Source organism: Verticillium dahliae, genomic scaffold (assembly GCF_000150675.1).
Source record: "Verticillium dahliae VdLs.17 supercont1.18 genomic scaffold, whole genome shotgun sequence".
NCBI lineage: Eukaryota > Fungi > Ascomycota > Sordariomycetes > Glomerellales > Plectosphaerellaceae > Verticillium > Verticillium dahliae.
Genome location: NW_009276923.1, coordinates 150,659 through 174,525, shown reverse-complemented (window position 1 = coordinate 174,525; position 23,867 = coordinate 150,659). Strand labels below are relative to the sequence as shown.

At 58.4% G+C, this 23,867-nt stretch overlaps 9 protein-coding genes across 9 annotated transcripts; 5 read left to right on the top strand and 4 right to left on the bottom strand.

The window, feature by feature from the left end:
• Positions 1-228: 228 nt before the first annotated feature.
• On the bottom strand, positions 229-1,259 carry VDAG_07829 (Mago nashi protein). Its single transcript, XM_009652595.1, has 6 exons — positions 1,160-1,259; positions 1,073-1,110; positions 920-1,015; positions 801-864; positions 646-733; positions 229-591 (listed from the first exon to the last, which is right to left on the bottom strand). Exons 1-6 carry the CDS (start codon positions 1,195-1,197, stop codon positions 451-453), a joined length of 465 nt encoding a protein of 154 aa, XP_009650890.1. The 5' UTR covers positions 1,198-1,259; the 3' UTR covers positions 229-450.
• Positions 1,260-1,825: 566 nt separating this feature from the next.
• On the top strand, positions 1,826-4,814 carry VDAG_07828 (coatomer subunit beta; the record flags this gene model as incomplete). The annotated part of the gene is made up of 3 exons (XM_009652594.1): positions 1,826-2,130; positions 2,189-4,608; positions 4,663-4,814. The coding sequence occupies 3 exons, from the start codon at positions 1,826-1,828 to the stop codon at positions 4,812-4,814; spliced, it is 2,877 nt and encodes a 958-aa protein (XP_009650889.1).
• A 594-nt stretch (positions 4,815-5,408) lies between these two features.
• VDAG_07827 (uncharacterized protein) lies at positions 5,409-6,602 on the bottom strand (the record flags this gene model as incomplete). Its single annotated transcript, XM_009652593.1, has 2 exons — positions 5,409-6,452; positions 6,600-6,602. 2 exons carry the CDS (start codon positions 6,600-6,602, stop codon positions 5,409-5,411), a joined length of 1,047 nt encoding a protein of 348 aa, XP_009650888.1.
• A 1,179-nt stretch (positions 6,603-7,781) lies between these two features.
• On the bottom strand, positions 7,782-8,901 carry VDAG_07826 (histone-lysine N-methyltransferase; the record flags this gene model as incomplete). The annotated part of the gene is made up of 2 exons (XM_009652592.1): positions 7,782-8,786; positions 8,842-8,901. 2 exons carry the CDS (start codon positions 8,899-8,901, stop codon positions 7,782-7,784), a joined length of 1,065 nt encoding a protein of 354 aa, XP_009650887.1.
• Positions 8,902-9,349: 448 nt separating this feature from the next.
• VDAG_07825 (endoglucanase EG-1) lies at positions 9,350-10,753 on the bottom strand (the record flags this gene model as incomplete). The annotated part of the gene is made up of 3 exons (XM_009652591.1): positions 9,350-9,988; positions 10,048-10,086; positions 10,148-10,753. The coding sequence occupies 3 exons, from the start codon at positions 10,751-10,753 to the stop codon at positions 9,350-9,352; spliced, it is 1,284 nt and encodes a 427-aa protein (XP_009650886.1).
• Positions 10,754-13,690: 2,937 nt separating this feature from the next.
• Positions 13,691-16,590, top strand: VDAG_07824 (uncharacterized protein; the record flags this gene model as incomplete). The annotated part of the gene is made up of 2 exons (XM_009652590.1): positions 13,691-16,464; positions 16,515-16,590. 2 exons carry the CDS (start codon positions 13,691-13,693, stop codon positions 16,588-16,590), a joined length of 2,850 nt encoding a protein of 949 aa, XP_009650885.1.
• Positions 16,591-18,997: 2,407 nt separating this feature from the next.
• On the top strand, positions 18,998-19,586 carry VDAG_07823 (uncharacterized protein; the record flags this gene model as incomplete). The annotated part of the gene is made up of 3 exons (XM_009652589.1): positions 18,998-19,021; positions 19,151-19,222; positions 19,278-19,586. The coding sequence occupies 3 exons, from the start codon at positions 18,998-19,000 to the stop codon at positions 19,584-19,586; spliced, it is 405 nt and encodes a 134-aa protein (XP_009650884.1).
• Positions 19,587-19,927: 341 nt separating this feature from the next.
• On the top strand, positions 19,928-20,794 carry VDAG_07822 (ribosomal RNA-processing protein; the record flags this gene model as incomplete). Its single annotated transcript, XM_009652588.1, has 2 exons — positions 19,928-19,979; positions 20,034-20,794. 2 exons carry the CDS (start codon positions 19,928-19,930, stop codon positions 20,792-20,794), a joined length of 813 nt encoding a protein of 270 aa, XP_009650883.1.
• Positions 20,795-21,514: 720 nt separating this feature from the next.
• VDAG_07821 (sphingoid long chain base kinase) lies at positions 21,515-23,239 on the top strand (the record flags this gene model as incomplete). The annotated part of the gene is made up of 3 exons (XM_009652587.1): positions 21,515-21,761; positions 21,872-22,842; positions 22,907-23,239. 3 exons carry the CDS (start codon positions 21,515-21,517, stop codon positions 23,237-23,239), a joined length of 1,551 nt encoding a protein of 516 aa, XP_009650882.1.
• Between the last annotated feature and the right edge of the window lie 628 nt (positions 23,240-23,867).

Genomic DNA, 23,867 nt, shown 5'->3' with positions numbered 1-23,867 from the left:
CCCCGTGTGACAACGGCGCACTGGGGAAGGGGAGCCACAGCTCCCAGGAACCACGAGGCCTGCCGTTTCTGGCCCTGACAAGAGTTTCACAGCAACGCAAACATCAAGCCACTGCCACAACAGGGCCCTAGGTAGGTACCAAGGGTTTGCCCGCCTTGACGCACGCATGAAATGCTCTCACAACTTGGCGTCGCGATCATCGACATCAACTGTGCTGTAGCTCCCGTGCTTCCATCAAATGTAAAGGTTTCGTTCATTCATACTGCGTCTCCCCCTGTCTTGATAGAGAGTCACGCAAGATATCTCGTCAGAGGTGTCTTTGGAGTGCCTGGAGGTCGGCTGCTCACCGCTCACCGCTCCTGATGCCTAATACTCGGATCCAGCTCTTCGTCTGGGGTATCATTTTTGTTTCCGCGTCGCCCTTCTTTTGTCCGTCGCACTGCACCCCGTCTAGATCGGCTTAATCTTGAAGTGAAGGGCGATTAGGCTGAATACCAACGCCTTGAGGTCCTGCACCAGATAGTAGAAGACACGCAGGCCTTCGGGGTCCGCCGATTCGGTCACATCCACGAGGGAGCCAATCTTGGCCGTCTGTACAAGCCTGTCAGTCCAACTGCCAATCGCCTTCGAGTCAATGGGCCGTACCTCGAACGAAATGTGATCATTTCCAAGACGAATCTCGAGCTCCTGGCGCCCGTCCTTGTTCTTCTGCGGCCACTTTGAGTCGTCTTCCCTGTGAGGGGTCAGCCACAGCTCGCTTTGGCCGATTCGATTTGTCTCCTCAGTCCATCACAACATACTTCATGATCTCGCTTGACTTGATGATGCGCCTGATCTCTTCGATAACAAGCGAGCTGACACACACTGTACACCATATATCAGTCCCCCTCCCTAGGTTTCGTAGAAGCTGTTATCGTACTCTCTTTGCGGATCAAGCTGTCGTTTCGGTAGTTCGAGTTGTTGGCGTACCGCGCGATCGCACTACGGCCGTCGCCGACTACGCGAAAGTCGAACTCTGCACGTACACCGGGTCAGCTTTGTCTACAGCCAAAGAGCATCGATGTAGGCGAACCGAGAAACTCATGACCAAAGCGTCCAGAGTGGCCGGAGCTATGCATTGTTAGTCTTGACGACCTTCAAACTCCGGAGACAGTCGTACTAGTATCTCATGTAAAAGGTATCGCTCGTGTCCGCCATTGTGTCGCTCGGCAATGGCCTTGTTTGTCGGTCGTCGAGGATGGAATCTGCAAGGCTGGCGTGGGGGAGCTCTCGAGTGAACAAGGCTCGCCTGGACCCAGCACAACTGGAGAGTGGGTTGCTGTGGTGTGGCGGGGCCAACAGGACCCCACCATGGACGCGCACCAGGCACTCCCTTTAATCCGCTCCGAATCCAGGGACTCTACAGAATGCAGATCACGTGCATTCAATTCGCTTAGTGACAGGTGTTCGGCGAGGCCAGGAGGTAGGCCAGATGTCCACGAAGCTCCGACAGCCCAACTGGTGAAAGTCGCATTCGCTTCTAACCCGCCTCGATCACCATCAACCTCGAAAGGGAGCTTCTTGGAAGTGCGCATTCGCGACGGATGGTCATATTCGAAGCCCACAGCCATCGTAGCTCGGCCGGCGGAAAGCTCCCCTAACAATTTCGAACTGCATTGGACACACCCACCCCCAGGCTCCCCACCGCCCAGCTGGCCGCATCCCACTTGGACCAGGTATCGCCTGAACCTCCCCCTTTGAACACGTCCAACGAAGAAACACACAACCCCCTCCTCTCCCCGCCACCCACTGCGCGCTGGCATCTGCCCGCAACCCACCGCACATCATGGCTTCATTTCTCGATCATGCCTATAGCTTGGTCCACCAGGACAACACGGCCGACGTGCCGACCCTGGCCGATCTCAAGACGCAGCTGGAAAAGGGGACCGACGAGAGCAAGGTCGAGACGATGAAGCGCATCCTCACCATTATGCTCAACGGCGATTCGATGCCCCAGCTCCTGATGCACATTATCCGATTCGTCATGCCCTCGAAGCACAAGGCCCTGAAGAAGATGCTCTACTTTTACTACGAGATCTGCCCCAAGTTGGACTCCACTGGCAAGCTCAAGCAGGAGATGATCCTGGTCTGGTGCGTTTGCCGATGTATTTCCTCAAAGCGAAACTGTACTGACCATGGTGGACTGCAGCAACGGCATCAGGAACGATCTTCAACATCCCAACGAATACATTCGCGGCAACACCCTGCGATTCCTCTGCAAGCTCCGCGAGCCCGAGCTCATCGAGCCCCTCCTGTCCTCCGCAAGGCAATGTCTCGAGCACCGCCACGCCTACGTTCGCAAGAATGCCGTCTTTGCCGTTGCCTCCATCTTCCAGCACTCTTCTTCCCTCATCCCTGACGCGCCCGAACTCATCAGCACCTTCCTCGAAGCCGAGACCGACCCCACATGCAAGAGGAATGCGTTTGCCGCACTGTCCTCCATCGACCACGAGAGGGCTCTCGTCTACCTCAGCCAGGTCTTTGACGGCATCCCGAACGCAGAGGAGCTCCTTCAGCTGGTGGAGCTCGAGTTCATCCGCAAGGATGCTGTGCAGAACTCCCAGAACAAGCCGCGGTATCTGCGTCTCATTTTTGACCTGCTCGAGGCCAACACGTCTACTGTCGTGTACGAGGCCGCCTCGTCCCTGACCGCCCTCACGAACAACCCTGTCGCCGTCAAGGCCGCCGCCGCCAAGTTCATCGAGCTCAGTATCAAGGAGGCCGACAACAATGTGAAGCTCATCGTTCTCGATCGCGTCGATCAGCTGCGCAGGAAGAGTCCCGGCGTTCTCGACGACTCGGTCATGGAAATTCTGCGTGTGCTGTCCAGCCCCGACATCGACGTCAGGAGGAAAGCGCTCAACCTGGTTCTCGACATGGTGTCGAGCAAGAACGTCGAGGAAGTTGTCTTGTTGCTGAAGAAGGAGCTGTCGAAGACGGTCGACCAAGAGTATGAGAAGAACACGGAATACCGCCAGCTCCTGATCCACTCCATCCACCAGTGCGCCATCAAGTTCTCCGAGGTGGCGGCCAGCGTCGTCGAGCTGCTGATGGACTTTGTTGCCGACTTTAACAACGCGTCTGCAGTCGATGTTATCAACTTTGTCAAGGAGGTCGTGGAAAAGTTTCCCAAGCTTCGCAAGCCCATCGTTGCCAGGCTCGTCGCCACGCTGGGCGAGGTTCGCGCTGGAAAGGTTTACCGGGGCATCATGTGGATCATTGGTGAATACTCCCTCGACGAGGGTGACGTTCGGGATGCTTGGAAGAGGATACGCGCGAGTCTCGGCGAGATCCCCATCCTTGCCTCGGAACAACGACTGCTGGATGATAATGATGACGAGAAGAAGGAGGAGGAGCAGGTCAACGGACACTCGAAGCCCGCGGCGCCCTCTGGCTCGCGCAAGGTGTTGGCGGATGGAACCTACGCGACCGAGACTGCCCTCACAAGCCAGTCGTCGGCGGCAGCCAAGCTCGAGGCCGTCAAGGCCGCTCAGAAGCCACCGCTGAGACAGCTCATTCTCGATGGCGACTACTACCTCGCCACCGTTCTTTCAGCCACCCTGACCAAGCTCGTCATGAGGCACGCACAGATCTCCAAGGATACCGCCCGCACCAACGCCCTCAGGGGTGAGGCCATGCTCATCATGATCTCCATCATTCGCGTGGGCCAGTCTCAGTTTGTCAAGGCCCCCATTGACGAGGACTCTGTCGACCGTATCATGTCCGGTGTGCGGTCACTGTCCGAGTTCACCCAGCACAAGCAAATTGAGACGGTGTACCTGGACGACACACGAAAGGCCTTCCGCGCCATGGTGCAGGCGGAAGAGAAGAAGCGCGCGGCAAAGGAGGCCGTCGAGAAGGCCAAGACGGCCATCCAGGTCGATGATGTGGTTCAGATCCGGCAACTGTCGAAGAAGAACGCGGGCAGCGGCGTGGACGAGATTGATGTCGACCTCGAGCGGGCCACGGGCGGCGAGTCGGCCGCTGAGGACCTGTCGTCCAAGCTCAGCAGGGTAGTCCAGCTCACCGGTTTCTCTGATCCCGTATACGCCGAGACGTACGTCACGGTGCACCAGTTTGACATTGTTCTCGACGTGCTGCTCGTCAACCAGACGTCGGAGACGCTGCAGAACCTGTCGGTCGAGTTTGCGACGCTGGGCGACCTCAAGGTGGTCGAGAGGCCAACGACGCAGAACCTGGGCCCGCACGGCTTCCACAACGTGCAGTGCACGATCAAGGTGTCGTCGACGGACACGGGCGTCATTTTCGGCAACGTTGTCTACGACGGCGCGCACTCGACGGATACCAACGTGGTCATCCTCAACGACGTGCACGTCGACATTATGGACTACATCCAGCCGGCGTCGTGCACGGAGACGCAGTTCCGCACCATGTGGACCGAGTTTGAGTGGGAGAACAAGGTCAACATCAACTCCAAGGCGAAGACGCTGCGCGACTTCCTCGAGCAGCTCATGGCCGCGACCAACATGAACTGCCTGACGCCCGAGGCCAGTCTCAAGGGCGACTGCCAGTTCCTGAGCGCGAACCTGTACGCCCGGAGCGTGTTCGGTAAGGACCTTTCCCGCAATCCTGCTTGGGATCTGATCATGCTAACCACTGCAGGCGAGGACGCGCTGGCCAACCTGAGCATCGAGCAGGACGGCGAGCAGGGCCCCATCACGGGCTTCGTGAGAATACGGAGCCGCTCGCAGGGCCTGGCGCTGAGCCTCGGCTCGCTGAAGGGCATCAACAAGATTGGCGTCGCGGCGGCCTAGAAGCTGCCGGGCGTGACGTGGCGCGGCGGACGCGTTCCGCGGGGGATAATGCCGTGTTCCCCCGCCGAGGGGACGGCCGCCGCTGGGGGGAGCGCGCTTGCTACGGGGTTAGAGTAAAAGTGCTGTCGGGTATGGCGTCAGCGATAGGTAGAATTGAGATGATTCCGATGACTGGGGTGCTGTGCATCATGACACTTGACGTTTTCTCCCGTGCAGGTCACATCAAAGCAGAGTCCGCAGTAGCCTCGCTGCTCCATCTATCTGCCCGATCGGCACATTCATTAAATAGGCAACTAGACACTAGGCCCTAAATCAAAGACAGGTATGCGCTCCATGCCAAGAGACTCCATTGCCCCCCTCTCTCCAACGGAGGGGCGCCTATGCGGCAGTGGTATCAAAAATGAAAGACAAGAAACAGTCTGAACAAAACTCGAGGCTTGGACAAAATCTGAGCAGGGACATTGTGCTCGGTATACAAAAATTCTCTCTCTCTCCCTCCATCTCTCGCTCGCTCGCTCGCTTGCAGGCAGATTAGATCGCCCGCCTCGACGCCGGGAATGGGTGCATAATTAGGGTGCTCGCCACGCGCGTCGCTCAGCTCGCATGGCGCTCGAAAACAAAGGCGTTGACGACGTGCCCTCGTGTCCAGCCGAGGTCGGCAAAGGGCGTGCTCTCCTTGGCGAGCTTGCCCATGTACGCGATGCGGATCGTCTTGGTATTAGGGAGCTGGAGTGGGAGATCTGTCAGTAGGATGCGAGAGAGGGGGCGAGTGTGGAATAGAGGAGAACCTACCCCTGACTGCTGATGAATCTTGCGCGCCACGGTCCGCATCGTGTCGGCCTCGCTCACGGAAACGGAGATATCGCGCGACGTGTCGCTGATGCGCGCGAGGACCGTGACGCGGTTCTGCGCGTCGTCGACGGCCTTGCCCTTCTCCTCGCGGCGGCGGGCGGCCTCGTCGTCTGCGTCCTCGGTGTCTTCGCCGCCCGTCAGGTCCTCCTTGTCGCGGCCCGTGCTGCTGCGGGCCTTGTCGGCATCGGCGTCCGTCTCGTCCTCGGCCACGTTGTCGGGATCGGCAACGACCCACTCGGGCAGCGGGTAGTAGTTGCCGAGGGCGTCATAGACGCCGTTGGCGAGGTTGCCCGTCGGCAGGGTGACCTCTGCGGCGGTGAGGAAGCCCTGGGCCGTGGCGAGGCCGTTGGTGCCGTCGTCGGCGGCGCCCTGGGCGGCGGGATCCCAGAGGACGCGGAGGGCGGCGTGCAGCGTCTCCCAGACCTCGGCGCGGCCGGTGACGCGGGTGTCGAAAAAGTCGGTGCGCTCGCGGGCGAGGGCGGCGCGCGTCCAGGTGCGGGAGGTTGAGGTCCAGGCATGGCGGCGCAGGGGCTTGTTGATGTGCTCGTCGAGCGGGGCGTTCTCGCGGCGAGAGCGACGGCGGGACTGGACGGGCAGGGTCTGGTGCGAGGGCGAGGTTGTGCGGGAGATGCTGGCGTTGACGGTGGCTGTGGCGGGGGTCTCGTAGGGGGCTGCGTGTTGGGATGTCGTCGGCGCCTGGTTGATGGGGTGAGCGGACGCCGCATTGTTGTCGTCACCGCCCGGATAGGGTGAGTTGGGCCCGTCGGGGCGGGAGAAGCAACAGCCCTGGAATGTTCAGCATGGACGCTTCGCCACCGGAGACAGAGAAAAAAGACGGGTGGGGAGAAGTCGGCCGGCACGACGAGGCAGTTTCCCGAGACATGGGCCACGAGGGACAGGGTGAGCAAGACAGCAAGCACGAGAAGCACGTACCATGGTGATTGAGGCCGAGGCGAGGTCGAGCAGAAGACTATGAGTACTGAGATGAGAGGGGTTGTTGGCTCAGCATAGCCATTGCCTGGTGTGTGGGCGGCTCAACGGTTTGCTGAGAGCTGGGGGCTGAGAGCTGAGAGTGCCAAGGCTGTGCCGATATCGCGATTCAATGTCGTGATGGTGCCTGTGTGGAGGCGGCTGCGGTGCCTATGTGGAGGCGGCTGCCGATGGAGGCGATGGTGGAATGTCGTGTGCCCGTCGAGAAGCCGACCAGAGGTTTGTGTGTGTGTGTGTGTGTGTGCGAGGGTGCGAGGGTGTCGGACAACCGAGGAGATGGTGTTGCCAACAAAAAAGACAGGACGAAAGGAGATCAGCTGGATTGGATGGAGCCAAAGTCAAAACGAGGTGACCGATCAAGCTTCGACGTGGAAATGGCGACTCCACATTGTACTTGCCTTGCGGGAGGCATCTGGGCGTCGACGTTGGCGTTAGCTGCCTCTGCCCAGTTCGTCCTGCAGGCGTCGAGGCCTGGACCCTCTGTTCGTGGCCGCTTCAGGCCAAGTTAGGCCGCTTAGGTGCTGGGCAGGCGCTGGCTGCACTGCAATCCAGGCCCTCCCACCTCGCCGGCGGCACGTGGGGTGTTCGTGGACCCTGGTTCCTACCTGCCTACCTACCTAAGGTACCTAGGTGGTGCCTAGGTGCCTAGGGCAGACGGAAGAGACCCCGCAAATCCTCGGGCCGGCACCTCAAGCTCCCCCGCTACGGCGCACGCTACACAGAGATCGCTGACAGCGGAAGGGAGAGGCTGTCGATCTGTTGTTCGCCATGAGCTATCTCCTGAAGGCATGTTTCCCCCGACTGCTGACTGTCTGGACCTCAACCATGTGTCCTCCCTTTTTTGAGAGCCATCTTTCCAGAGCCGTATCAGCTCACCAGCTGTTCCACACATTTTTCTGTGGAACCCCTCGCCTACGAGCCATCTCCAGACTTTCTTCTTCTCCTCCACTATGTCCCTGAAGCTGGCTAGGCAGTCCCAGCAAGCCGGATACCCCGGATTTCCGTCACCTGCACGGGACCCGCTGGCACCACAAGTCCCATGAACCTGATCCCCTCCCTCGCCCCCCAACGGTCGCCGGATGCCCGGATGCCCGGATCGCTGCGCCCCTCCCATCCGGTGCCTCGTCACCACAGGAAGCCACGGCACTTGTCGCTGCCGCAAAGACACCGCGTCATGTGGTCCCGCTTCTGCTCATCCTTCTCGTCGCCCTCGTGCACCATGCCGCTGACGTAGTCAAACGTCAGCTCCTCGCCGCGCGGAATGTCGCGCAGCGCAAACATGGCAATGTCGTGAATGTGCTTGTCGGCGTGGTCGCCGACGCGCGCAAAGATGCGCAGGTTGGGCGCGCACGAGTGGTTCACGAACCGCGTCGGCCCCGACATGAACTCGCCGTCAATCTCGAGCGGCGGGCCCCGCAGCCGCGCGTCCGGCGACCGCTCGTCCGTGAACTTGTCGAGCGCAAACAGGTACACGTCCTTGTGCCGCGCCACCGCCGACGCGTCGCGCCGCCGCTGCGCCTCGCCCGGCGTGATCACCTCGCCCACGTACCGGTCCACAAACTGGCCCTGCCGAATGTCCACGAGCGACCGCACGCCCCAGCCCGTGTGCGCCGTCCGGAAGATCTGCAGCGCCACCCGCCGCCCGCGCGAGACCACCCGGTTCGGGCACCGCGCCGTGCACCCGCACCCCTCGTGGCACTCGTACAGCGGCTGCGTCGACCCGCCGCCTTCGTGGAGGAACTCGCTGCGCAGCAGGCCCGCCTTGGCGCCGTGCGTGTGGTACCGGTAGATTTTCTTCCGGCCCTGTTCCCGTTGGCCGCTGCCGGCGGCTACCTCGTCGTCGTCCTCGTCCTCGTCGTCGTTGTCGTTGCCGTCGGCGTCGTCCTGCTCCTGCAGACAAAGGCACCCTCCATATTGGCAGTCTTGATCATCGGTGCAGTCGCAACCCGAGCGGAAGCTATCCTCTGCGGCCTGGACACCCTCGCCAAGCACCGACGACTGGAGGAACCGAAAGTTGGACGGCAGCGTCGCGTCGTCAATGTCGTTGATGATGGTGATCGGATGTGTTGCGTGCGTGGGAAATGCTCGAATCTGGCACCAGTGGCAGTCGGCCTTTTCCTTGGTGATGCCCTGCGCGCGTCGCTGTCAGTAGTGGTGGTGTCGGGGTCACGGAAGGAGACCTTACCGGAGTCTGCTTCTCCGTGTCGGCGTGATGGAAGAAGTGTCGTCTCGTGATACCCTCCATGTTGACTGATCTGTAAATAAGAAATGACACTGCTACCGATCTCGATATCGGGTATCTGTGCAGTCGAGGCTAGGCATGGTTCTTGCCACGGTCAGGCGGCTGCCGGTTTGGCATGGAGGCTGGAGAGGGGCAGGTCCAGGGACCACTTTACGCGACGAACCCTCAGGAGACGCGACGCGGGAGCTGACTCAGCGGGTCCTGTCTCAGTCCCTTCGGGTCCTTCGGTCTCGCTTTGACAATCGACAGACGGGGGAAGCTTGTTTCGACTGCTCCCCAGTCACATCATTGGCATCTCGGGGGAACAAGCGGCAAAAGACCTAAGATTGCGTGCAACCTCCAAGGTTCACGGGAAATTTCGATCTGCCTCTCATCCCAAGTGGCTCCCACGGAACGTCCAAGCAATCTGACACGGAAATATATTGTATATTCACGCTAGTCTACAGCCTATTTACTTGCGCTTTGGCTGGCAGCCGGCCTTGAAGGTGGTGCCAATCTCGCCCCACTTGATCTCGCTGAAGGTGACGACAGGGTCCGCCTCGACCTTGACCACGTTCTGCGGGTTGCCCTCGGTGAGGTTGCAAGGACCGGCGTTCTGAGCGCTGCCGTCGAGCCACTGCATGTTACCGCCGGCGTCCCACCAAAGGCTGATGGCCAGGACCATGCCGCGCGACATGGCGTCGCCCATGCCCTCGTGCGCGCCGAGCTCCATGAAGCGGCGCGAGCCCGTGGCCTCGCAGAATTCGTCGTTGAGGTAGTTGACCTGCGGCAGGTCCGGGTTGTTGACCACCTCGCTGCGAATGAGGCGGCCGTCCTGAATGTAAGCACGGTGGATCTCGGTGAGCTTGCCATCGGCGTCGGCGGGGAACTGCGTGATGACGGTGAAGGGCTTGGTCGTGTCGACCTTGAACTCCTCCGCGCCGCGGCCGTAGTAATCGTCCTGCTCGACGCGATACGGGTTCCACGCGCAGCCGTTCTTGTCGCAGACGCCCTCAAAGGCACACTCATCGCCCGTGCACTCGTAGAGCTGCGTAATGTTGCACGGGTGGGGAGCGACGTGGACGGCGCGCGAGTTGGCCTCCCAGATGTCCTGACCAGTCAGTATGCATCGAAAAGAAAAGGTGAGCTGAAGCTGTCGAGAGAACTTACGAGCTCGCCACAGCACGATCCATAACCTCCAATGTTGCCCTGAGACACGTCAGTTCTATTCATGCATGGCCGTATACGTTAGGGTCGATCGGTGACAAACCTCTCCGTTGATGAAGGGCGTTGTGAAGCACTGCGCATCGCAGTAACCGGTGCCAAAGTTGGCGCCACCCTTGTTGAGCTCGCTCTTGCCGCCGTCGGCCAGCATCTCGCTGAGGTACAGAGCGCTGTTCATGCCGCAGGGGAGACGGGAGACATCGACATCAAAGGTGAACTCGTTGCCCGTCAGCTGCAGCATCTCGTACTCCTGCTTGGTCTCGTCGAGGAAGTAGACGCGGGGAGAGACTTGACGGCCCTCGAACAGCTGGTGCAGCGTCAGGGAGGACCCGGACGTCTTGACACCGTAGGGCTCGTAGTCCTTGATGGCCTCCATGACGCAGTTCTCGGCGCACTCCTCCTTGTTGGGGCAGGCACTCTTGGGGGGAGCATTGCCCCACGATCCGCAGTTCTCGCCATTGGCCGCCTGGTAGACGGGGTGGATGAGCGAGTCGAGGACAATGTAGTTGGTCTTCTCGACGCAGCCGTCGGCGTGGGAGCACTTCCACGTCTTGATGGGAGGGTGGTTGTCCTCTCCGTTGATGGGCTTCTGGGCCGACACCAGGCCCATGAAGAGGGTGGCAAGGCCAAGGGTCGAAAGAGTGGGAGCCATGGTGCGGATCCTGACAGCTGCTGGTCTGTGGTAGAGAAGTACTGCGGCGACTGTGACAACCAGACTGAGAGCAACGAGAGCTGCGCCAGAGGAGAGCACGACGGCACATATACTCGAGGGAGCGAGTCAATGCGTGCTGTCAGGAGATTTGCTCTCCTTTCTGCGCTCCGTCCCCCGCATGTAACTCTCCCCGTCCGCCATTAGGTCCGCAGCGACCCATGCAGGTGCTGTCGCCTGTAAGAGGGTGATGGAAGGTCTTGCTCCGCGCAAAAGACGCGGTCAGCAGCGGTCAAGTTGAGCCCGAACCGCGTCGGCCAGGGTGGCACGGGTGGCAAGGCCAGGTGTTGCCGGTTTCGCGGGCCAGGAACCGCATGTCGGCTATGCTCGAGGGACGGGAGAATGCGACGTTGCATGGGTGGTTCGGCGACGAAGGCCGGTCTAAGGGGCGCACGATCCGGTTGCTTTCTCGTCCTCCTTCTCCAGCTTCCCGGGGATCGTCATGGGGAGACCAAGACGGCGTCACGGCGATGATGTGCTTCATGCGTCCGTCTGGGCCAGTGCCAATGCCGTTGAAATGCCCGGCCGTCGAGGCGAGGCCGTTGCCTTCTCTCGGCAGACGCCACGAAGGCTTGGGACATGGGATAGGCATGTTCGGGTCAGAGTGGATCTGGGGATGAACATTTGCTCGGACCATGGCCCATCTAACCAGGGGCCGCGGACAAGGGGAACAACATGGCGGGCCGTGACGAGAAGTAGTTAGGCCGATGTAATGTCGAGGGCGGTCCCAGTGTTTCCTCCGCTGCGGTAGGGTCGTTGACCGTGGCGAAGGCGATTAACAGCACCTGATGAGAGAACAAGCGAGATGTGGGAAGCGGGAGGGGTCGATCCAATGCCAAGTGGCCTGGGCTGTGACCTTTCAGGGGTCAGGCACAACCAGGAACTCGCTTGCCCGGGTGGATGCGCGGGGCTACAGTGGTAGGGCCAATAGTGGGTGACCGCTTGTGATGGACCGCTGCGCGATCTTGTCCTCCTCCATCTGCACCCATCTATCACCAGCCATGGCCATCCCCCTCGTCCTCCCACACACACACACACACGCATACACACACCTCATCTGTCAGATGAGCGGACCGACAATGACGCTTCGAAAAGCGTCTTGTGATTGATTGCCTCCTGCAAGGCACCGATAGCCGATCCTGGGTGCTGCTCTTGGTCGAGATTATGGCCTCTTCCCCGCACCAGGCGAGCGGCGAGCGGCGAGCATCTTTCTGGACCTGTTATCATCCTTTTGGCATCTCTGGCTCAGCCGGCTTTCTCCCGCCATTCCGAAGGCACCCAAAGATGCGAGTGCCATGTCGGTTCGGTTGATCGAGCCATACCTCCGGATCGAGCCGGGAACAACAGTCCAGGGCTACCAACTATCGCCTATCGCCCCAAGCCTGCCTGAATTGGTCATATGGCGGGTGGGCAGATGGTTCGAGCTTCTGGCGCATCCAGTTGCGAAGACTAAACTGGTTCAATAATACTACAAACTACACGGCTCTACCATACATTTGCTAATCACACAGCAGTCCTCCCTCGGCTAGCATAGACTGGCCTCGAGCGCCCCTCTTAGGTCTCCGTGACCCACGCGCGACACGCCTCGCATGCAACGCCTCACTTTGACATTGGCAAGCCTCGTCGGCTGTCTCGTTCATCTGCTCACCAGCGCTTCTGCTGTGCTTCGAATCTTTCCATGTGCAACTTGACGGTTTGCCAGCAGTACACATAATGTGCCGACCGCATTCAGCTGTTCCCTGCGATCACCAACGACAGGCCACCGACAATAGCAACCCGATGGCAACTCGATGCTGAGATGGCGAAAAAAAGTTCTTCATTCAAAACTCGTCATTTTGTCTCAGCCCCGTTGCGAGCGCCCGACTCTGTCGACAATGCCTAGTGAGGCCTGAATCATCGGGCAAAGCCGCCAAGATGCCTGACAATGCACAATGAACGAATCGGGTCTCACCACGTTCGAGCCCAACCCGCCAGAGGCCCACGCCCAACCTGGTCCTTGAACTATCGTGTCACTTTCACTGGCTGCCCCAAACGGATGACTGGGCTCGATACTGGTTCGAAATGAGCCAGATGACTCAGGCGGTTCGGGGCCGTGTCTATTTGGACGGAGGGGCTCAACAGCATTCGTCTGTTGCGGCTCCTTTTGCCCACACACACCACGGCCATGTCGAGAAAAGCCACAGCCGTCATCCCCTGTCTGGCCAACGACAAGTGTTCGAGTCCTCTCTCCCGGGCAGTGGTCTCACCACATGGCTCCAATCCGTCATCGCCTGTGGACCCGGGCGGGAGCAGATACGTGAATGTGGGCGTCCCGGCCGGACGCGAGACGCCTGGTTCGGCCAATGTGTGTCGCTCACGATGCCCTCGTTGATTGTAAACAGCGCCAGCGCAAGGCCAACCGGGCACATTCCTCAGACTCCCGGTGGTCCTCGACCCTGTTTTCTTCCAGCTCCTCCCATGCAGGTACCTACTGATTGGCCTCTTGATGTTGATTGCCGCGTGCCCGCGATGCCTGACCCCGTCGGGCTCCTCCAACCATGTAAACGGGGCGAAGGCTACTCGGCTCGCGACAGGCCACAAACACGGTTTTAAGCAAGGCGTTGGGCACTTTGACTTCTTTTTCCTCTTGCAGCTTAATTTGTACTCCGACTTTGACCTGCACGTCGATCACCTCACTCTGCTTCCCCACGCTTTGCCCAGAACATCATCGATATGCAACATCGACCATCATCACTTCTCACAACTCCAAATGCAGCACTCCAGACAACCACTAGCCCACCACCACGTCCTCCTTGGCCACTCGCCTCACCTTAAGCTCCTACTTGATCAGCAAGCCGTCCCCCAAGACTACGAGTGAACTATCATCACTCCCAACCCATCATGGCCTACCCCTTTGGAGGTCAACGAGGCCCAGGAGGGACTCGAAACAACAACAACATGGCGAGCATAGGCAGCTCCAACCTGAAGCGCCGCATGTCCCAGCCGAACCGGCTTGACAACGAGCTCCTCACCACCCCATCCGAACTATCATTCAACTCGGCCACACCATCCATGGCCGCTGGCTCTGACGCCAGCTCTGTCCGCCGCAGACGGGCTCGCTTTACCGCCCGGCCGTTCAAGTTTCGACCTCCTACCATCCGGTTCAGGTCCCGGCGTCCCAGCCAGAATGTCAACAACTCACCTTACATGTCGCCTGGCCCGTACCACTCAGACGATAACCATATTGAATCCGAACCCGAGTTCCGATGGAGCTCCTCCAACCTCTCCATCTCCACGGACGCCACCAGTATTCCGTCTGATGACGCCACAACGAAGTCCACTCCCGGCCGCCAGCTTGTGCGAGCCCGATCCGTACCCGGTCGAGGCACAGTAGGGCTTCGACAAAGGTCACAGCAGAACCGGCAACCTGGACGGATTGGCCTGACACTCCCTGACGGGCGTGGCCGAACCTATCACATCTCGGTTGCCCCCGGTCCCCTTCAAGACAGTCCCACGCCTGCTCGCGCCAAGATTGAGGCCCCCCCAGTTCAGGCTCACGTAACACAGGCCCCTGCGCCTCAGGCCAAAGGGAAAGGGAAAGGCAAAGGCGGCCGCAACAAACGCAAGGGTGGCGGTGCCCAAGCCAGGCAAGTCGAGGCCTTGAAAGAGTCGGCCAAGACATCTCAGGACACTCCATCGTCCGTCGCGAGCAACGAAGAAGCCTCTGCAACCAGATCGAGGTCGACCTCTCGTCACAAGGGCGAAGAAATTCTCCTCAAGCAGGTTGAAGAACTCAGAGATGAGGTCAAGTCTTTGCAGGATGGCCAGTCATCTACCGCGAGAGATCTGGAAAATGCCCTTGACAAAATCTCTGTCATCAGTGCCGAGAAGAAAGACGTGGAGCGCAGGCTTGCCGAGGCCTCTGCTCCCTCTTCTGTCGTGCGCGGTTTCGAACACCAGTACCAGATGGTGGATGACGCCCAGAGCTCCCTCACCACCCACAGCAAACACTCCAGGTCTCCTTCCAAAGGGCTCCAGGAAGTCCAGGGCTTGCAGCAAGACAAGGCAGATCTCGAGGCCAAGGTCTCCGAGCTGGAAAAAGACCTGACGCTTTACAAGGACTTTAAAGTCTGCCTCGAAGCAAAGTGTGATGAGCTGCAGGACGAGATTAAGCAGCAGGAAGAGCGCTTCAAGACGGACTCGGAGAAGCTTCGCAGCGATGTCGAAGATGTTGAAGATCTTCGCAAAACACAGGACGCGGCACACATTGCTCGCATTGTTAGTCTCGAGCTCTCAAAGGAGAGCCTGCAAGCTAAGGCACAGGCTCTGGAGGCGGAGATCGCTAGGAAGGACTTTGAGTACGGCGAGTTCACGACTGAGCGCGACCAGCTCAGCAAAGACAAGGACGCGTGGGTCGAAGAGAAGAAAAATCTCGAGTCTCGTGTCGAGGTCCTTGAGAGCGAGAAGAGTAAGCTCGAAGAGCAGACCAAGGCACTCGAGGAAACGATCAAGGGCCTCGAGACGGAACGGGACAGCATTCAGGCCCACGTCGTCGAGCTTGAAAAGACCAATGGAGAGCTCCAATCCAAAGTTGGCGGCCTCGAGGACGACAAGAGCACCATTGTCAGCAAGAGCGAGAAGCTCAAAACAAAAGTGGACCGCCTGAAAGGCGAAAACGGCAACCTGCGGACGCAGGTCTCGAGCCTTCTCAAGGATCAAGATGACCATACTTCGCAAGTCTTGACGCTCTCGGCCGAGCGCGACGGCCTCAAGGAAGAGAATATCACGCTCAAGGCCATGTCCGAGGCCGGCAGCGTCTTGGGAAGCGTCGTTGGGAGTCGCGTCGGACGCTGGGTCGCCAGCGATATGGGTAGCCAGGCGCCGAGTGAGGTTGGGAGTGTCGCTTCCAAAGCGACAAGCAAGGCGCCCAGCGAGGTCGGCAGCACCGCCTCAAAGGCAAGCAAGGCATCCAGCGCGGTCTCGAAGAAGAGCAGCAAATCTGGCACCAAGGCTCCCAGCCAAGTAGGCAGCCTTGTCTCCGTCAAAGAAGAAGCGGATGCCGATGACGATGCCGCCACCACAGTCTCGGATGCCACTGTGAAGCCTGACGACAAGACGAGCGAGGTTAGTGCAACACCGGCGTCAGGCGACAGCTCTGCCCCCGACATTATCGAGGTTACTGAATCGGAGGCTGGCGAACCAGCGGCCGAGCCCGAGGCGGCCGTCGAGGAAGCGCCATCCGCCGAAACCACTGCCGATCCCGAACAAGCAGCCTTGCTTGCCACACTGCAGACGCAGAATACCGAGCTTGAGACGCGCAACGCGACACTCCAAGAAAAGGCGAGCAAGGTCGAGACCCTGACAACCGAGCGGGACGGCCTCGCCTCGCGTCTTGCGACCGCGGAGCTAGACGCCGCACAATTGCCGACGCTGCGTGAGGAAAACGGAGAGCTGGCGACGCAGCTCGCAGAAACCAACGCTGCACTTGAGAGCGCCATGGCTGCCCATGCTGCTGCCAACGTGGAGGTTGACGGGCTCAAGGCCGAGGTGGCAAGCCTACGCAGTAGGCTCTCGAGTCCGTCGCGGCGGAGCGGTAGTACACGGACCTCCAGAAAGGACGGCGACAAGGCCAAACAGCTGGTTGTTGTGCGAGACCCGAACGACCGGGGACAGATGTGAGTATTTTCTTCATTCGTGATGAGTCGTGGTACTAACTACTTTCTAGACAAGTCATCCGTCGATGCGATCTGCGCCTGCACTCTCGGTCCGCTTCGCTGTCTGAGGGCTCGGGCGCCGATTGAGATGTTTCTGTTTGCTACTTTATGAGGATTAGGACGATATGAATGATGAAAGGCAGGCGTTTGTGTCATGTATGGGATTGTTATGTATTCTGGCAGTGCGTGTAGGATGATCGGACGCTCTTTCGACGAGCATTTGCATGAGAGAGATACTGGGAGCACAGCATGGTTTGGTAGCATTAGACTGGTGACCAGAAACTGAAGGCAGCACAATGCCGTTTTCTTTGTACTTTAGCTAAAGACAGACCTAAGAAATTCAATTCCACCTCACATGCTCATTCGTCAATGGTCAGTCTCAGTTCACGGTGACTTCGATTTCTTGTGGGCTTGTGGATCTGGACTGTCTCCGTGTTGATGTAGGACCCAAAGGGATGGATGGCATTTATACACATGAAGAAAAGTGTACAACACTGCGAGGAGCTCGAGGCTAAATTAAGAGACCGAAGGTGGATCTGACTGTTGGGATTAATGCACCAAGTGTGGACTTATCTCGGTTGACCTAAGGCAGCGTCGTACTGATGTGTGGCCAAGGACTGTCAAGCAGGTCGAATTCATCCAGTTCTGTCCGTCTGTGAACGACAACCACGGAAAGACCCATTTTTCTCGTCCGCATGTCCGGGAAGCAATTCACCCAACTCGCTTCAGCGTTATTCACTGGCTGCTAGGCAACGCGTAGAGATCGATGACAGTGACCTGGATCTTGAGGCAGACTCCAAGTGTTCGTTGTTGCCTGGCCCTCCTCTTGGTCACTTCTCTCACTTGGAAAGAACAAAACAGCTCCCAAGAAACTCATCTGCCCTTGTTTCCACCACAACTGTCCACTTCCAGCTCTACAACCTACCATCAGACCATTCATATTTATCCTTTCTTTAAACCATCCGAACTTCCTTGCGATGTTATATCAGGTCTCTCTCAGCATCTTGGATCCTAGAGATCCTGGTCTGGCTCTCCTTTGTATTCATAACAAAGCTTCAGGTCTGTCCTCTCCTTCCTCAAATCTCAAGTCATGATGCCAAATAACCTACGACTCTCTCTATCCATCCCCAGACTTCTATCAGACATCTCCATCCAATACCAACATATCCCGTAAGTCATCACTTCTCCTTGCGAGTCTTGGATCTCAGATCTTCGGCGGCATCTCCCCGTCACTGCCTCGTCACTTTCGACGCCCGTTCTACCCCGAACTTGGGCGCAACCGCCGACGCCCCGCTCAAGTCTACCCTCTGTCTCTCCTCTGAATATGCCGTCCGGGCCAGAATATCGCACCGCGCATGGCACGGCAGCCGTCGACTACGGACGGCAAACCAATGTTCTTGTTATATAAAGCAGGAACGCTGCAACATGCGGGACGACCTCATACCCTTCCGGCTCGCAAAAGCTCAATGTTCTCGCTCGCTTGCTGGTCGCGGGCTTGGTCGCAACCGAGTTGGTGCGCACATGCGGCCTTTCGGCGACAACGCATTGCATTTCCCCTCGACGGCTGTTGGACCTCTCAAGCTCGTTTCATAATACCGTGATGGTTGGATCTGATAACTTCAAGCCCTTGTTTGAGACATTGTGGTCGGCTACGCGGACGCTCCAGGCAACGTGATTGTGGGGAGGTGGGAGAGGTGTCATTCGAGGTGACTTACTCAGCGCGTCCCGCGCTGACTTTTTACAGAATACATTGACGCTTTGCACGTGTCTTGCTCGATGTTTTCGGGCCATTGCCTAGGTAAGACCTCCCATCTATTGTCGTGGGACACAAGCTGACTCGGGTGATGTTCTGTGCTGCGTGGAAAGACCCGTAGTCTCCATTGGAAGGTGCCAGGATTTGTATTCGGCGAACGGGTTGTTATTCAAGGTCAAAGTTGGGGATTAGATAAAAGAAGAACTAGAATACCAATATGTTCTCGAGAGTTTATGACATGATATCGTGAGCCAGAAGATGAATTGTCACGCCAGGGCCAGCTATTGTCCTAAGTCCCGGGGTGTTCGAGATGTATAGACCTTCAACGCGAGACGTTGAGCGAGTCTTTGGAAGTGTATAGCCAGGTCCATGCTTTCGCAACAAGTTTATTCACTGTTCTGCGTCTGATGCGTCGCTTCCAATGGCAGTTACACGTGTCAGATAGAAAACCTAAGCCTTTGACGCGCGTTTCTTGTGTTTCTCCATCACACGAACAATATAACCAATTTCTTCTGAAAGCTCGCCTTGAATCGCCATCACCACGATCAGCAGCATCAGTCACACCAAGATAGCAACCTACTCACGGATCAATGGATTTTGACGACGTGTTCTCGAATCGAAAAACCTCTGTAAGTACACCCTTTCCAGGTTCGTTTTGTCAGCCAACTCCCGATCATCACTCGAATTGCAACCCAGGGTGTGTATTAGAGGACGATAGGCTAGCATGTTATCGTCCAAGTTATGTCTGGTCAACTCCGCTACCTGGTGAAGGGCACAGATCAATGTCTACCGTGAACGGGGACCTGGACCGCGAGAGCTTTATATGAATCTTCCAAAGAGAAAGAACTTTGAAAAGCGTAGGGTCACGCACAACTACTGACCTTCCCTTTCCAGCACACCAGAGAAGACATGGAACATCATTCGCACCGCTACGACACAGACTCGATCGTGTCTGCCACCGACGAGGTACATAACCCCATGCTACCGCTGTCCGAACGTGCTAAGCAGGCGTTCAATCTAGGTCGCAGAGTCTGACTATCTATCCGAGCAAGTTTTGACAGAGCAAATTTCGATGTTGAAGGCAGAAATCAGAGCAGCGCGCGAGAAGGACCTCGAGACCCTGAGCCAAATCACAAAAGTCATACTGCTCGTGGTTCAGAAAGCCGACATTATTGCGGCCACCAACAGCCTGCACAGCGAGGCTACATTGGCCACAGCGCAGGATATGTTTTGGATAAAGTGCTGGATCGCGGCTGTTGGCCTTGTCGCTCTGCTGGCTCTTCTTTTTACGCTGCAGAAGGACGTCGCACTTCTCCGGGGTTACATCTGACGGCGAGGCAGCATGCAGTAGGATGCCGCGGCATATATTGTAACGGATGAATGAACTCCATACATACACTCAACCCGTATACAACGCATCAGTCATAACGTGCCAGAGGCTACATGTGATTCGGGTCTCTTCGTGCATTAGAGCAGGGGCGGAAGGTGGGGCAGCACTCACCGAACACACCGGGTCTTGCGGGGCAAATCCATCGGTGAACCACTTTTTTTTCTGTCGGCAGCCATCCCAGTTCGAAGCCAATGCCAATTGCAGCCAGCCAAAACTTTCTTCTCTCCGGCTCCCGACCAAAAAGTTTCGAGGGGACCAAGTCAACATACAGGCCCTTCAAGATGGCGACTTCAGAGCAGGACATGCCCTTTATAAGGAACCTGGCGTCAAGCGGTAAGCAGCCAATGTCTCTCAAAGTATATCCAGAGCTAACTCGGGCCCCTCCAGATCGCCGCATCCGCACGAAAGCCCTGGCGTCCCTCCAGACCTACCTCACGGCGCAACGGAAGCTCGACCACCTGACGGCGCTCAAGCTATGGAAGGGCCTCTTCTTCGCCATGTGGATGTGCGACAAGCCGGTGCCGCAGCAGAACCTCGCCAACGACATGGCCGACCTCTACGCCTCGCTGCCGGGCGCGAAACCGACGGACGCCAGCAAGCCTGACAGCAACGACAACGTCACCATCTGGTTCACGGCCGCGTACGAGGTGCTGGCGCCGCAGTGGACGGAGATTGACGTGCTGCGCATGGAGAAGTTCCTGCGGCTCGTGCGCCGCATGTTCGCGGCACAGCTGCGCTGGGTGGGCGACAAGCAGTGGGCCACGGAGAGGCAGGACAAGACGATCGCGCTGCTGAAGCAGTGGCACTTCGAGAGCGAGGGCGACGTCGGCCGCGTGCCTCCCGGTCTGCGGCTGCACGCGCTCGACATCTGGGTCGACGAGATGGAGCGGGTTGGGCTCTTCGAGGGCGAGGGCGAGGAGGCTGAGGCCAAGCTGGCGTTTGCGCACAGGCTGCGGGCAGAGCTCATCGAGCCGCTGACGAGCTGCCCCATCAAGTCTGTGCGGACGAGTGCGCGGGCGGAGCTCGAAGACGAGAGGCTGCCGTGGAACGAGGGCAAGATGGACGGGGATGCCGCCGGTGCCGAGGCTGTGGGCGAGGAGGGCGGCGACGACGACGATGACGATGAGTGGGACGGTTTCAGGGATTAGAGGGGCTGCTCGTCTTTTGCGACTGCTGTCCGCGAGAGTATCTGCATTATCGGCGTCGAGGCGTTTGGTAGACCTGGGATATCACATTTCGAGAGCCTGACTGGGCAGCTCCTGGCTGGCTGCTCCAATGACTATTTGCCCTTGAGCAGCGGCTTTTTTCTCTTTCTCGATCAACTTTAATATGCAAAGTCAAAGGATGCATAAGCTGATGGGATTGAGCTTCGTCCTTGGCGAATCTCGTCGCAGGTGTCGACATGACTGTGATCCTGTGAGGCTTGTTGTGGCTGCATACTCAGTGGTAAGAGGTACCTCGCTGAGCACCCCCCAACAGCCGCTGACAAAGTTCCCCCTACTGCACCGCACGCTCATCTCCGGCGGAGCCGTGCAGCCCCCCCAACAGCAGCAACGGCGCGCCGCGGGAATCCGCACAGGCCGCGGACCCATCCCATCGCTACCGCCCTACAGACCTGTAGTCGTCCAGAATGTGACACGCGCGGCAGAATGACCGCGCCCGCCATTTTGGGAAACTTCCCGTCTGACTGTGTCTAATGTCTGCTGGAGTTCTCCTTTCCCCTCTTCTTGCTTCCGATTGTTGGATTGTTGGGAACGCACAGCATCTACCGTGCCGGCGTCTGAGTCCCCTTTTTTGCTTGCTCCGTCGACCATACCCCCGTCACTGGCTATCCACTCTCGTTATCCCATATTTGCTGTATCAACACCATGGCAGCTCCCGGACACGCGGCCGCCCCTAAGCCACTGTCGAGTGCTGGCTCGGCAGACACAAATGGCATCAACGGACACGGCGGCGGCACCAATGGACACGCCAATGGAGACGGCGAAAAGATAATCACGATCAACGGCAACCACGTCTTGACGCTGCAACAGAAACACGTCGTCCTGGAGCACACTGCTCAGGAGGCATACGAAGAAGGTAGTGGCATCTGCGGCCTTTCGCTCGGGACCGCTGGTACGTACCGTCGTCATTACTACAATCGTCGTCGTCGTTCTTCGTCGTCACCCTCTGGTGCCGTCGTTGGGTCTCGTCACCTTGCAGCTGCTGACCTCGAGCTTTCGCAGGCTCACCCGATACCACGATTGCTCTCTACAATGTTCTCTGGGCCGAGCGCGATGGCACCAACCTCCACATCACCCACGCCCAGCCGACGTCCAAACACAAGTTCCGCCCTGTGACGGCCACGGTGGACATCTCGGCCAACAGCGCCGAAGCTGTCGATCGGCTGGTCGAGGCACTGCTCTCCAGAGCCTACGGCCAGGCCAAGCGCCAGAAGAGGGCCAAGGTGCTCGTCAACCCCCACGCAGGCCCCGGAGGCGCCATCAACAAGTGGCACCACGATGTCGAGCCTCTGTTCAAGGCGGCCCGCATGACGATTGACATGCAAAAGACTGTGCGGTCCGGCGAGGCCATTGCCATTGCTCGCGACCTCGACATTGCCCAGTTCGACACCATTGTTGCGTGTTCTGGGGATGGGCTCCCCCACGAGATCATCAACGGGCTCGGTGTCCGCGCCGACTCGCGTCACGCGCTCGAGAAGATTGCCGTGTGCCAGATCCCCTGCGGCTCGGGCAACGCCCTGTCGTGCAGCACGTTTGGGACGTACCAAGCCGGCGAGGCGGCCCTGGCCCTCATCAAGGGCGTGGATACGGTCATAGATCTGACGAGCATCACGACGGGCGAGGACCGCAAGCTCAGCTTCCTCAGCCAGGTCGTGGGCATCATCGCCGAGGCCGACCTCGGCACGGAGCACATGCGATGGATGGGCAACCACCGATTCACTGTCGGCGTGGCGCAGAGGATTTTCAAGAAAAAGGCGTATCCCTGTGATGTTGCCGTCAAGATCGAGCTGGACGGCAAGGAGACCATTCGAACGCATTACCGGGAGAAGCTCAATGCCGCGCCGGTGACGATGACCAAGGCAGACGGCGCCGGCCTGCCTCCGCTCAAGTACGGCACGATCAACGACGCGCTGCCCGAGGACGGCTGGGTGTCGGTCAAGTACGACAACATGGGCAACTTTTATGCCGGCAACGTACGTGTCCCTGCTCGCTGGTGGGCTGTGTGTCAAGGCTGTGTGTCAAGGCTAACAGTCACAGATGCCGCTCGTGGCGCCCGAGTCCAACTTTTTCCCAGCGTCGCTGCCCAACGACGGACTGCTCGACCTCGTCACGATTGACAGCGACATATCCATCCTCAAGCAGATTGGCATACTGACGGCCGTGGGCGACGACAGCACGGGCTTTTTCGCCAATGCCGATGTCAGCTACCGCAAGGTGACGGCGTACCGGTTCACGCCGCGCGACCAGAAGGACGGCTACATCAGCATTGACGGCGAGAAGTTTCCGTTTGCCCCTTTCCAGGCCGAGATCCATCCGGGGCTCGGCAAGACGTATTCAAAGACGGGGCGGTACGAGGCGATTGGGGTGTAGGGGGTGAAGCGAAGATGACGAGTGGAATGATACCCAGATAGAGCAGCGCCTCTTCAATTTCTTTGTAATTTAATTCAGCGAAATCATACTACGGGCGTTGATGTATGCAAGGTGTGCCCTGTATGTTCGCAGCAGGCATCAGCAAGGCCACATTATATTTTGGCTAGTGAGGCCAGCGACATGACAACCAGAGGCTACGGCGAGGCCACCGCTGAATGAACGTAAGTTACGTTCATCCACATCAAGAAAAAGGGAGATGAGTACTGTAAACTCAGGCTGCAGCTTAGAAGGCTACAGTATGTTTTTGGCCGGTGAGTCTGCCGCTGTGGCAGTGAGGCTGCAGCTGTGGCAGTGAGGTTGCAGCTGTGGCGAAGGACTGAGCCACAGCCGACGCGGGGCCGCTCCGTCGCTCTTTTGGGCCACAACGAGGGTCGCAGTTGCCAAATTGGGCCCTCTCCACGACTATGACACGGCAGTCGGCAGATAGCTCGAGATTGGTCGACCTCAGAGGTTGACTCAACTCTTCAATTCATTGTTGACCATCTCGGAGCCCAGGTGAGCCATCTCTTTGTTTCACAGCTCGGAGCCTCTGGTTGACTTGTTATCCTAGATCCATCAAGGTCCATCA